This window comes from Pan paniscus, chromosome 7 (assembly GCF_029289425.2).
Source record: "Pan paniscus chromosome 7, NHGRI_mPanPan1-v2.0_pri, whole genome shotgun sequence".
In the NCBI taxonomy this organism is placed as follows: Eukaryota; Metazoa; Chordata; class Mammalia; order Primates; family Hominidae; genus Pan; species Pan paniscus.
In genome coordinates, this window is record NC_073256.2 from 74,627,650 (window position 1) to 74,641,058 (window position 13,409).

General features: G+C 38.1%; 1 protein-coding gene across 4 annotated transcripts in view; it reads right to left on the minus strand.

The window, feature by feature from the left end:
• The window catches only part of TOX (thymocyte selection associated high mobility group box), a 305,464-nt gene that overhangs the window by 137,996 nt on the left and 154,059 nt on the right, over positions 1–13,409 (minus strand). For 3 of the 4 annotated variants that reach the window (XM_003809058.6, XM_055116574.2, XM_055116573.2), the window contains exon 2: positions 9,071–9,136. The exons of the other annotated variant lie outside the window; for it this stretch is intronic. In XM_003809058.6, the coding sequence (XP_003809106.1) occupies positions 9,071–9,136 (66 nt within the window). The remainder of the gene's footprint in view (positions 1–9,070; positions 9,137–13,409) is intronic. 4 annotated transcript variants of the gene reach the window in all.

Genomic DNA, 13,409 nt, shown 5'->3' on the forward strand with positions numbered 1-13,409 from the left:
GCATGGCAAAAGCTGGCTGACAAGGGGAGGGAGGAATCACTGCTCTGCATCAAGGAATCCAGGGACAGCAAATGTCAACTGTGTGATTGTTCAGCTTTTATATGTGCACAAGTATGAAATTACTGCTTTGTAACTAAGAAATGGTAAAATATCCATGATTTCATTTCGCGTAAGCTAATATTTCCCAGAGTATTCTCACACACGTAACACATTGCCGTTATCTCAATACTCTTTAGAATTGAAGTATGTCAACATTTTGTCCTTAAAGTTCTAAAATCAAATTAAGCCTAGCTGATCAAGGATGGAGTCTGACAGAAGCCTTAGACCTTCCAAGGTCAGAATCCTAGCTCTGATATTTACTATCTTTTTGAGGTCTGGTTAAGTCACTCTACCTCTCTAATCCTCACTGAATTGTTGTAAGGATCAAATGAAAAAATAAGTGCATAGATTTTGTTTAGTTCCTTGTCAGAAACAGGTAGCTTCCAACTGAGAGCTATTATTATTATAAATCTAATTATTTCAGGACACTGGGGGAGGAGGGTACTGACCTAAACTTCCAGGCAAGAAGAAGCTTCCTACTACTGAAATTTATCATCATCTTTGAAAGCAAGAAGTTTCATTGAGGTCAGAGCACAAGAAATAAAAAAAAAAACTTTGCACCCATAGTACAGGGAAGTCCAGGCTTCCCTGAAGGCAATTTCTGTATATAGCTGCTGACCCGGTCTCACCTGGCATCCCTATTTTCCCCCACTCCCATTTCCTCCAAGGTTACTGTCTTTGTGATTTTGGAGAACAACAACAAACAGTAGGCTTAGCTCTTCTTGAAGGAAGGCCTCCCCTGAAATGCTGGGAGGCCCAGTTGCAAACAGGAAAGCCTTCGTTACTGGTCTCAAATCATGACCATCGGAACCCTTGGGAATTTCAGATCAGGCTATTACATTTGAATAATCTGATGCTGGGCCTTGGAAGTCACTTGTTTGGCTTTGCTACTGACAGCATCAATTATCCTAATTTAAGAACAGCAAAGGATGTAGGGAGAACATTTTCTAAGATAGCCACCAATTAATTTCAAATCATTAGGGTTATAGTTACATTTTTAAACACTCAAACTGTAAAATAATATAGATCAGAAAGAACATAGGAGAAAGAAAAAATACAGATATGGATGAAGATTACACTAAAACCCTCTTTGTGTTTCTGGGAAGTCTAGCTAGGTCTGCTCCCAAACTGAGGAACTGAAACTGCAGAGGGAAACTTGGCACTTTTTAAAAGGTGTTTGAAGTGGCAGGTGAGGATACGCAGGAGGAGGTCTCAGAAGACACTGGGGTAGGTGGAAAACACCTTAGCTTTTCTAAGCCCCACTGTTTTTTATAGTAAAAATGGGCAAAACTGCTTCTACTTAACATAATGACATATTGAAAATTTAGTGTTTCTTTAGAACAATCTTTAAGCATCTTGGAAATGGAACTAGCATAGACAGGTGACATTATTCAACACATTACTATTCTTAAATTGAAGTATTATACTTATTTTGGAGGGCATTCTTTAGTGACAGGTTTATTATGCGCTACCAGAAAAGAATACAACATGTTGTAATTGCAAAATTTAACAGGAAGGATCATTTAGTTTTTAATAATTGTTCACATGCTAAAGAAAAAAATAGTTCAAAATATAATTGTAAACAAGCCAAATGGCTGCTTCCAAAATTTATCAAATGCTACCACACAACTGGTCAGACTGCAGTAGTGCCACAACTCCTCCCTCCAATGCCTAAATATGCTGGCATCACTTGACATCTGTCTATTGAATAAACCATGCTCCATATGGAGCGCAAGGTTTTGAGAATCTGTTTTTACCACTAATGCTATTCCATTCAGATATTTTCATGATTTTTGTCACTGAAATACATTTCCCTAATACTTGACAAAACATACTATTTGACATTTATTCTAAAATTCTCACACCTACCCAGAAACAAATAAAAAATGAACCTTATATTCACAAATCCCACAGCTTGGAAATGTATATGATACACAACATTTAACCCATCAGCAGCCTCATTAGTGTCAGTGAGTAGAAACTGGCAATCAGTAGATGGTGTGCTCTACATGTGTTTATGTTTTAAAATGTTCCTAAAATAGCTCATCCGCTGGCGAGGTTGATATAAAACACTTTTACTGGACAAATGAATTTCAGTTTAAATATTATGGCATATTTACTTTTTTTTTAGGAATTCATATTTTCATGTAGATGATCATTTTAGCTAATGGAGTCAATGCCCAACTAAAATAATAATAATAAATAATAATAATAAAGGCTGGATGGGTCAAGAATTACCTAAAGTTCAACAACATCAATGTGGTTGGCCAACAAAATAAGCAGAAAGGCCAATGTGTGTTTGACTATCCCAAGCCCTAAGATATATATTTGTATGGTGCCTGTATTCAGTATCCATACAGCTATTAAGACATTTTTATAAACTGTAAGAAATATGTAAGCTATTTCAAGATATAATGCTGAAAAACAGACTTCCATGTAAGAAGCCAATTTAGGAAGAAAACAACATAAACAATAGTAACTTGTGTGCTCAAGTGAAGCATCTTTTTAATTTTGAGTAATGAAGATGTCAAGCCAAATGCTAGAGTAGTTTAACTTAATTAGGTGGCCTATTTTTCCAGGCATCCTTTCATTTCCCATTGAAAACTCAGCTTGTATGCAAGGCAACAAGAGCAATTTTATCTGTAATGAATACCTCCGGGACTGCACAGAGTAATCATTTGAATGTTACACTGAAGACTGGTTTGAGTAACTAGTCTGGGCTTGTTAAGATGCCAGACTTTGTTGGGCTAACTTGATTACTCAGAGCATGGCAGCTTTATCATTCTATTGGGTCAATGGTCAAAAAGTCAAGTTAATGTTACTTCTGAAATTTCTGCCAAAAGGAACTAATCCAAAAGGAATTGGTTTAATTTACAGTTCAAATTTATGTCACAATCAACATGGAGACGTTATGGCCCACAGTAAAGATATCTTTTTTTTTGAAAGTATTCTAAAAATATACTTTCTAGGCCCTTTTTGTCATACCGCATTTATACTCTAACCTGGAGAATTTTCTCGTTAGGAAAACATGAAGTTAAACAAATAGAGAGTCATTAATTTCTTTGTAAATCTTAAAACATAATCCTAACAGTAGATTTGAGAGAATACTGTACAAAAAGAAATTTGGAGCACACTACTGTTTCCAACACCATTGCACTGCTGATGATAAACAACAGCATGATGTTATTGCAATAAGCATTGACTGTCATTATCTAGTTTATTATCATGTTAACTCTTTGAGTCTTGTACTTGAAATAATTCTCCAAGGAGGAGGGAGTGCTATAACCTTCTGTTAATACATAAGGGCACTGGCACAAAGATAAAGGTTCCTACTGCAAAGGACAGGGCAGGGCTGGATTTGCTAAATGTCTGCAATGCAGGGTCAAGAATTGAATTGTTGCAATGGAAGACTCTAAGTATTCATGTGATTAAAAAATGTATGTAAAATATTTTAGTTGATTTGCTCATCTTTCAACAAACAATGCAGCATACCTCTGATATGTCAGACATTATTCCAGGCACAGGAGAGCCAGACAGAAACAAGAATGAGTCCTACCTTCAAGAGCTCACAATCAGGTGAGCAAGACAAGGACATCCCTGGTGATGCCAGTGTGCCATGTGCCACCCAGGGACAAATACACACCATGATAAAGCAGCCTTGTAGACAATGGTGAGGCAGCAAAGATGAGGAAAAGGAAATGAGAGAAGGTAAGATGAATTCATGAGAAACTGTGAGTCCTATAACAAAGGCAGAAATTGTGTAGCTGGAAAAGAGGAGATGGACTCAAGAGTTAGGCCAAAAAGTAGAATCAACACTATCTGGAATTAACCAAAGGCAGAATGACAAGGGAGACTCCCCAAGTCTCTGTTTTGGGTGTTTGAACAGGTGGTGTTAACACTTCTGATTATAAGCCATAAAGAAAAAAGAGAAGATTGGGGTTGAGGAAGCAGGTAGGAGGTGATGATTTGTGGTTTGATGAACTAATATGTTGAATTTGAGCTGCTATCAGCAACAGGGGCCCAGTGGAGGTAGAAATCAAACCTTAAATTCACATGAAAGCTGTCCTGGATATATACATGCTCTTCAATTTTATATTCAAAATGTACTTTAGGAACTGTATGTCAAATGCTTAGTTGTAACTGATTCCAGGAAAACATAATATTGCTATATTTTATCATTCTTATTTTTAATCTTGAGATTTGAGGGATCAAGTTAAGAGACAGAATTCCAGAGGGTGCTGGGGGTGGGGAGAGAGAAAACTGCTCACAATCTCAGAATCCTCTAAAATATGATCTCGGGCCAGGACATTTAATATTTAGGGTTTACTATAATGCTCATAATGAACAACAAAAAATAGTTCAAGCTTAAGGGATAACTGTTCACGGAAAGAAGAAGGAAGAAAGGAATAAAAGCAGGAAGGTGGTGGGGAAGGAGGGAGGGACTGAAGGAAGCAAGGCAGGGGAACCAAACAGAAGGAAATGGTTTAGCAGAGTAAAGGCCAAGGTCCAAGAGGAAGTGATTTATTAAAAATCTAGTTCAATCAAGTAACCTGAGCTTTTCCATAACCTGATGCCAGGAAAATCTTCTCATTCTTCCTTAGTATGAAAGGATTATTTCTTGTATTAAAAAGACCAGTCCTTCTTTATCTTTTCATACAGTACTTCAACTGAGGCAGGCATGTGAAGAGCTGAGTCCCTGAGTCCAGGGCACTGGTGGAAAACACAGAATGAACAAACAGGCAGCCATGGAAAAGGACACTTTTTTTTTTTTTTTTTTTTTTTTGAGACAGAGTCTCCTTCTGTCACCTTGGCTGGAGTGCAGTGGCATGATCTTGGCTCACTGCAACCTCCACCTCCTGGGTTCAAGCAATTCTCCTGCCTCAGCCTCCCGAGTAGCTGGGATTACAGGTGCACTCCACCATGCCCAGCTAATTTTTGTATTTTTAGTAGAGATGGGGCTTTGCTATGTTGGCCAGGCTGGTCTCGAACTCCTGACCTCAGGTGATCTGCCCACTTCAGCCTCCCAAAGTGCTGGGATTATAGGCATGAGCAACCACGCCCGGCAGAAGAGGACATTCTTGAAACTGACACAGAAGAGGAAAGAATGGGGGAAAGCCATGGCACATCTTCAAAACTGAAAAATCAAATAAAATAACCTAGTGCTGTAGAAAGTTCTGAAGAAGAGAACTAGACTTCTGCTTCTTTTGACGTATTTAATTTAGATGAACATTTATATCTTAACGACAGCCTCATATAAAGGACTATGAAAGGTACTACAATTATTCTAGGAGCTGGAGAAGGGGGCTGAAGTTTTATCGGGAGATAAGAGAACCCCATAGCATGCGTATCTGAGTGGGCTGAGAAAACTCTGGAGAAAAGTCAGGGCTGAGGTAGAAAGCCCAATGCCCCTCTGTTTTGTTCTGCCTGCTGGCATATTCGTCCAGATATTTTATAAGATACATTTTATTGTATAGATTTAAGGTGTACAACATGTTATGATATACATATAGATAGTAAAACAGTTAATATAGTGAAGCAAATTAACATATCCGTCATCTTGCAGTTACCTATTTTGCGTGTGTGTGGCAAGAACAGCTAAAATGTACTCACTTAGCAAACATCCCAAATACTATATTATTATTATTATTTTGAGATATAATCTTGCTCTATTGCCCAGGCTAAAGTACAGTGGTGCGATCTCAGCTCACTGCAACCTCCACCTTGTGGGTTCAAGCGATTCTCCTGCCTCAGCCTCCACAGTGGAGACTCTGGAGTGGCTGGGATTACAGGCACACACCACCATGCCTGGCTAATTTTTGTATTTTTAGTAGAGACAGGGTTTCGCCATGTTGGCCAGGTTGGTCTCAAACCTGACCTCAAGTGATTCTTGGCCTCAGCCTCCCAAAGTGCTGGGATTACAGGCGTGAGCCACCACACCCAGCCCTAAATACTGTATTATTAACTATAGTCCTCATGTTGCAAGTTACATCTCTAGACTTGTTCATCCTACATATCACTACTTTGTATCCTTCTGGTCTAGATATTGTCACCTCAATCAAACATGACGAGTTCAGAATAGCAAAGAAGTGGGTTTCTGACCGACTACTCATCTGGCTTCCTTTCATTAGCCCACTCACTTTCTCCCACAAACTCTTAACAGGACAAAGTTCAGGAGGTATTAAGCAACAAGGTGCCTTTAGCCAGGGTTTGGAAACACAAAGAAATCTTGAATTGCTGGTTCCAATTCTAACCAGAGTAAGAAAAAAGTTAAATGATGTTTCAATTAAAGCACTGAGTGACCAGCACACTTATAGCTAGTATAGGAGAAAACAGTCAATATTCCAAGAATGGTGCCAGAGTAAAATGGAAATCTTATGAGTTTTTATTATATACTTGTCAGGCTTATTATAAGGTGGTATATTCAATTTAAAAGCTGCCTATCAGTTATAAAACTATATGCAAAACATTTTAAGGATTTGTATACTCTAGCTTAAGAGGTAGAGAATGCATGCAGTAGATAGTGCCAAAGAGCCCTATGGGACTGTCTAAAAGAATATCATTAATTTTTACAGTGTACTTCCATTTCTGGAGCAGTTCCAGCATTGGCTTTCTATAAAAATCATTTCAAGTTTAGAATTATGCTATTTGCTTGCAGCAACATCACAGGAGCAGTAGTGCGCCATATGTTGCTACTTAGCAACTTAGTCTATAAGTCCCAAAGCATGTACTGATTTGAAAATTGAACAGGAATTATAATTGTTGAGTGATGCTATGAGGCAAGTTGTCTTGGATTACTAAACTATGCAGATGTTTGATGTTATGTAGGAAAAGGAAAAAACTATTTTTTTTCCCTGCAGGATGACTAAAATCTTATTTATGGTTGCCTAAAGGGGTAAATTGATTAAAATTCCCTAAAAGAATACCAGGTAATGAATTCTTGAACATACACTATTACAGTAAACAAAAGGAATGTTAAGTGTAAAATTTAGCTAAGGCCATTCAACTTATGTAATTCGTGAAGTTTATTTTTCTCCAGAGTATGTATTATCTTACACTAGTCTAAATTTTAAAACAGCACATTCTAAAAACATTTTCATATATGCTACACTATTTTTTTAAGTGTTTATTTCTGGCTCACAAGCCTGCCCTATCTTTAAAAAGCACAAAAGTATTTGGGGCTCTTCTTTACAAATTATCACTGGTATTCAAAACATTCTTAGTAACTCCTGACTGACATATGAAGAAAAACAATGTTAGTTGTTTGATTTCAGTAAGGGCTTAATATTATGCATTGTACTTGAATTTTAAAATCTAAGGAGCCAAGTCATTATGATGTATATGTTCTGAATTTCCAATCCTTTATCCAAAACTCTTTAAGATGGACATAATGATTCTCTAAGAGGGAGCAGCTGCTTTATAACAGCCATCATTTATTGAGTTTGTGTTTCTACTGTTTCAAACAAATTCAATTAGCCCTTACACTTCAAAACCCTAAAGGCACCAAAGAGATGATACCAGGTTGCTTTAATCTAATAGTAATACTAAACTTGTCAGTACAGTTTTGGGATTGATGTTTAGAAGAAAATTAATAGTAACATTTTTCATTTTTTAATCAAACAGTCCTATTCGGAACTACCTATGGATCTTGGAGGCTACTTAGCCAAATGAATTCAGTTAAGGAAGAATTCTGAATGCAAAGCTCAGCCTTCCAAAAGTATTCTTAGAGTGATCAGCTCAGTTGAATGGAAGGCAATGTAGTCAGGATCTTTGAACTTCATGATGACCTTTTCAGCTGAACAATACAGTGTAGTTTCGAGAATATCTGCCAGAGAAGGCAGTAATCCTAATGACTTCTAAATGCAAAGTTCAGGGAGATGCAGGCCTGCCTCTGTTTTGAGTTAAGTATGAGACATTTTGGTCACAGAGTGCATCCTTAACATATACATTAGATTTAATTCACTGACAACCTTAATGAAGAAAAAGAAGTTTTATGCTCCCTCCCAACCCCATTCCCCAACCCCTCCCAGTTATTAAATCTATATGTGTGGATATGTAGGCATTGAACATTACTAAGAGTTTATTTTAGAATTACTAACATATGAAATTCCAATCTACCATGGTTTTTACCATTCTAGAAAAAACAAGTTTGTGTCAACAAAATGCCCCTGTGAACTGTTCCTTGCTTTCACTTATTCGTTTATTTATTTTTGCTTACACTGTTCTTATATTTTACGTTATACTGGTGTCCAAGGGCAGTTATAATTTGGCTTTAAATGTTCTGCTGAATTAAAGGACCTGGACTTAAGTATCTAAAAATAAATAGTCAAACATTTACTTTTATAAATGTAACCATTTACATTCTCATTGGACTTTTGTTGTCATTTCTCATGATTAAATACCTTGTCAACTATTCCCAGTGAAATGTATACAAAGGTGCCCTTGAAAGGTTTCAATCATATCATGTTTTTTGGCCTGAAAGCTCCTCCCCAGCCCCCACTCCTTACCTCCCCAGGAGACCGTGAAAGCAGCCTTCTAGCCCCACCGGCCATGGGATTTGGGTTACCAACGTTACGTTTTGTTGAAAATGGCCCCAACCATTGACAATTAAAGCTATTTGTGACACGTGTAGCTTATAATGATTAAATCGTCTACAGTCAGAAGCACAAATAACCTGCACCTGTAAAGACTTTATTTCCTAAAGGTAAAACAACTGTTTAGGAAAGATCATGCTGGCAAAACAGCTGCCTGACGTTCTGGAGAGGAAACAAGGTAGTATCTTTCAACAAATGCCAACTCTGGCGTTTTATCAGCTCTATCTCATTAACTGGAAACAAGGCTTAAATGCTTTGTTTATAAATTATGATTATTCCTGATTGCGGCAGTTACTGATAGTGCTACTCATTTGCAATGCAACTCTTTGAATTTGTTTAATTACAATTTGAAACAAGGCAGAGAAGATTAATTAACCCACCTGGCTGGCTGGCACATAGTCCTGGCTCGGCTCTGTCATGCTCATATACATGTTCTCACCGTCAAACTGCGAATGAAATAATAGTAAACATTCAGCAATCTTGACTGCGGGTATGTTTGGTTTTTATTTGTTTTGTTTTGTTTTTTAACCATCAAACTGGAAAACAGTAGCCATAAAAAATACTGCGGCTGGGACTATGGAAAATCTGTCACAGCAAGCGAGCCACATCTTTTCTTTGATGTTTCTGTTGTCATCCTTACTGACCCTGGATGTCAGTGATTTGGAGTAATTAGTGCTCTAGTAATTACAGCAAGCAAGCAAGAAATGAATGGTTTCCTTTCATCTGCAATCTGTTTTAAAACAAAATGGCTCATTTTGCACGCCATGTATACATATTGCAGTTCAGTTGTAATGAAGTATTAAATGAATGGCATGATTTCTGAAAGAAAAGAATAACGAAAAATACACGAAGGCACAGCTCGGTGCATTCTGAGTTTAGCTCTCAAAAAAGAAAAAGTGCAGAGTTTTCATAATAGACTAAAACTGGCATCATCATAATAGCCTTCTGATTAAGAAAAATTTAACTTTATAATAATATTTGAAAAGAGCATGTGTCACTATAACCATGGCTAAGAATGATAATAACAATAAAAATACACAGGCACAATGAAATACTCCTCTTTGAAATATTTCAGATATCGAATTCATGTATTAAAAATGCATAGAAATTCATATGCAAATTTTCAAGTTAGGAAAAGGATGGAAGAAAGAAATTCGCAGGGGCAGCACAATTGGAGAACTCTCAAATAGTTCAAGCAACAACAACAACAATAACAACAACAAAATACTTTTCAGTATTTGGGGTTTTGCAAGTAGTCATCACTCTACTCAGACTTAATCCTCAGCTATTTTTAGTCACTTGATAGATGAGCAAAGCATTTCTCTTTTAGTTAGAGGAAGAATTTTTCCAAGGTAATAATCAAATGGATGAACACAATAACTTCACAGAGCTGGGTCTGAATATATTTTCATTGGTGGACTAACTTCAGACATGGGGAATTGGAAGTCTGAATTATTATTTTTGAAACAGAATAGTGTTATTGATAGTGGTGCAAACCATGGTATTATGGACATACTTCATATACTATGAAAAAATGGTGTTATATAAGAACATAAAAAATATTGTACTATAGACATCTCATTCCACCACCTATGAACTGCTAGCAGAAGGTTATACCAACATGAGGGTCACTCACAGCCTCTAAACTGTAATTGCCAGAGTGGGTGCCCTGAAAATTCACGTCAACATAAGCCGTAAATAAAGACCTCCCTAAAGACGTGGAAGCACTCACGAGACTAAGCTCAGAGAATCAAAGGATTTCTTCACACATCACCCTAAAAATATATTTCACATTATGTGAACAACTTATCTAAACAGAATGAAATTACTTACTGAAAGATGTGGTTGTTAGAGCAAATAAAAAATAGTACAAGTGGAAAAAGAAAAGCTGGGTGTTTTGGTTGCTCTGTCAACTGGCTCATGAACCCGGAGTTAAGTGACTTACCCCAGGTTGCTTTTCCATTGAACAGGTGAACTCTTTTTTTTCTTTTTTTTTTTTTTTGAGATGGAGTTTCACTCTGTCACCCAGGCTGAGTGCAATGGCGCCATCGCAGCTCACTGCAATCTCCGCCTCCCAGGTTCAAGTGATTCTCCTGCCTCAGCCCCCTGAGTAGCTGGGACTACAGGTGCCCACCACCACGCCCAGCTAATTTTTGTATTTTTAGTAGAGGCAGGGTCTTGCACTCTTGACCTCAGCCTCCCAAAGCCTGCCTCAGCCTCCCAAAGTGCTGGGATTGCAGGCATGAGCCACCATGCCCAGCTGAACAGGTGAATTCTTTTCAACCCAAAGATAGGCCAGCCCCAACCAATCTGCCTGTTACTCCTAACAACTCAAGACCTAACAAACAGCCTCACTGTGCATTTCTTCATCTCCACCCACTGTTGGAGTACACTGGTTTGTTTGCAAATGTTTTTCATGTTAAGGTGCCAAGGAACCATTTAAAATATGGACAGTTTCTCTGACTGTAACAAACTAAACTGAAGAAGTGGAGGGAACCAAATACTCCACTGCCTGTGCATATTCTATAAATGTGTTACTTTCTATTTCATCTTCTCTAACTCATTTTCTAAATCTGGTGTTGTTCTCAAGCCAGCTAAAGGCTTTGAAGTTTTGGGTTGAGTCTATCCAACATGTACGCTAATTGAGTACATTCAGTGTTATTGCTCTTGATGAAGACTCTTTCCTCAAGAAGTACCAATACTTAGGTAATATTGAGCCAAGACTAAAACAGCATTTTGCCATAAAAGACTTGTGGCTATCGGCATTATAACTATATTTTTAAGTACATTTTATGTTCCTGCCACCTGTATCTTTACATGTATTAACTGATTTAAGCATCACAAAACCAAGAGTTAGGTATTATTATTACCTACATTTTATGAAAGAAGATACAAAGGCACAGATAAGCTAGATGCTTCAAGCTACATAGCTTGTGAGAGGTAGGGCTGGGATGCAAACCCAGGCCCCCTGGCTTTTTAGCCAACCATGCACTTCACCACCAGAGCATATCAATATATTCTGAATCATAATGATAAGTTAGCTATCAATTCTGAAAATAACATCAAAAAATTATCAAAGCAGAGTGATGACATTATCCAATGACACTTAGCCCAATGTGGTGGCACATGTCTGTGGTCCCAGCTACTTGGGAGGCTAAGGTGGGAGGACTGCTTGAGCCTGGGAGGTTGAGGCTGCAGGTATATTATCCAGAATTTGTGGTATTGTGAGAATTTTTTTAAGTGTCGTGAGGAGCTGTCAACCTAGTATTTGGCCTGGCAGAAAACTGAGAGAGGGAATTATGGTTAATTCTATAGGTCAACTTGACTAGGCCATGGGCTGCCCAGGTATTTGGTCAAACATTCTTCTGGGTGTGTCCATGAGGGTGTTTCTGAGCGAGAATAACATGTGAATTGACAGACTGGGTAAAGCAGATTGCTCTCCCCAAGGTGGGTGGGCCTCAGCCAATTAGTTGAAGGCTTGACTAGAACAGTAAGGACTGACTAGAGTAAATGAATTCCTCCTGCCTCACTGTTGAGGTGAGACATCAGTCTTTCACTGTTTTGGGGCATGACTTGAAATAACATTGGCTCTTGTTGGACCTCAAACTTGCCAGCTTTCGGTCTGGAACTACACCATCAGTTCTCCTGGCTCTCCAGCTTGCTAACTGCAGGTCTTGGGACATCTCAGCATCCATAATCATGTCAGCCAATTCCTTATACTGAATCTCTTTTGATAGATAGAAGATAGATAGATAGATAGATAGACAGATACATAGATCATCTATCCATCCATCCAGTTGGTTTTGTTTCTCTGGAGCACCCTAATACAGGTGGCTTTTAAAAATTACTATCAGCTCACTGCAGGCGACAGAGCGAGACTCCGTCTCAAAAAAAAAAAAAAAAAATTACTATCAGGATATTCAGAACTCCTCCAAAAGTGTATTTCTGGGGAGCCTACAATATACAAATGTATTTATTTCATGCTATCACTTGCTTTCTAGAGGAGAAGAGCCATGTTGATTTGCTATGAGACTCTCTGCTCTCAGTTCCTATCACACCCACTTCCTGTGTTCCAGTTCATCCCACCCACATAATCACACCTCTTTGTCCAGAATGCCTTCCTTCCCTTTCACTTGTCGCAGTGTTTTGTAGACTCCTCACCTCTCCTTAGTGAGGGCTGGGCTGTCTGCAGGCTCTGGGTTCCCCTAGGCAGCCCTCTGTTTCAGGGCAGGTTTTGTTGGGGGATTGATTCCACTAGACTGTGAGCCACCAGAGGGAATGGTGCATACCTTCCTTATCTTTAGTGCCTCTATGGCTTAGGGCTGGCACGTAATAGGTCTTCGGAAATGTTTATTGCCTAAATAAGAAAAACTGAAACATATTTGCTGGATTAAATATATTATCTTTCTAGAGAAGGTGGTGACTTGAGAAGAGGATGAATTTCAGCTTTCGGAGAATGGTTTGATGGCTTTTTAAGGCAGTTGACTCAAAGTCTTACAGTGGATTAAGACTGATATAAGCACAGATGCCCTTAAAGAGAACAACAACGACAACAACAACAAAAAAGAATAAAAAGAAAAGAAAGTACAGAAATGGCCAGGGCACCATTACTCAAATGTTAGATTCAGTTCTTCCTCAGGATTTTTATTTAATAAAATTTTATTTAATATAAAACATATAGACTGGTCAGGAATCAAGAGACCTGGCTATAAATAAAAT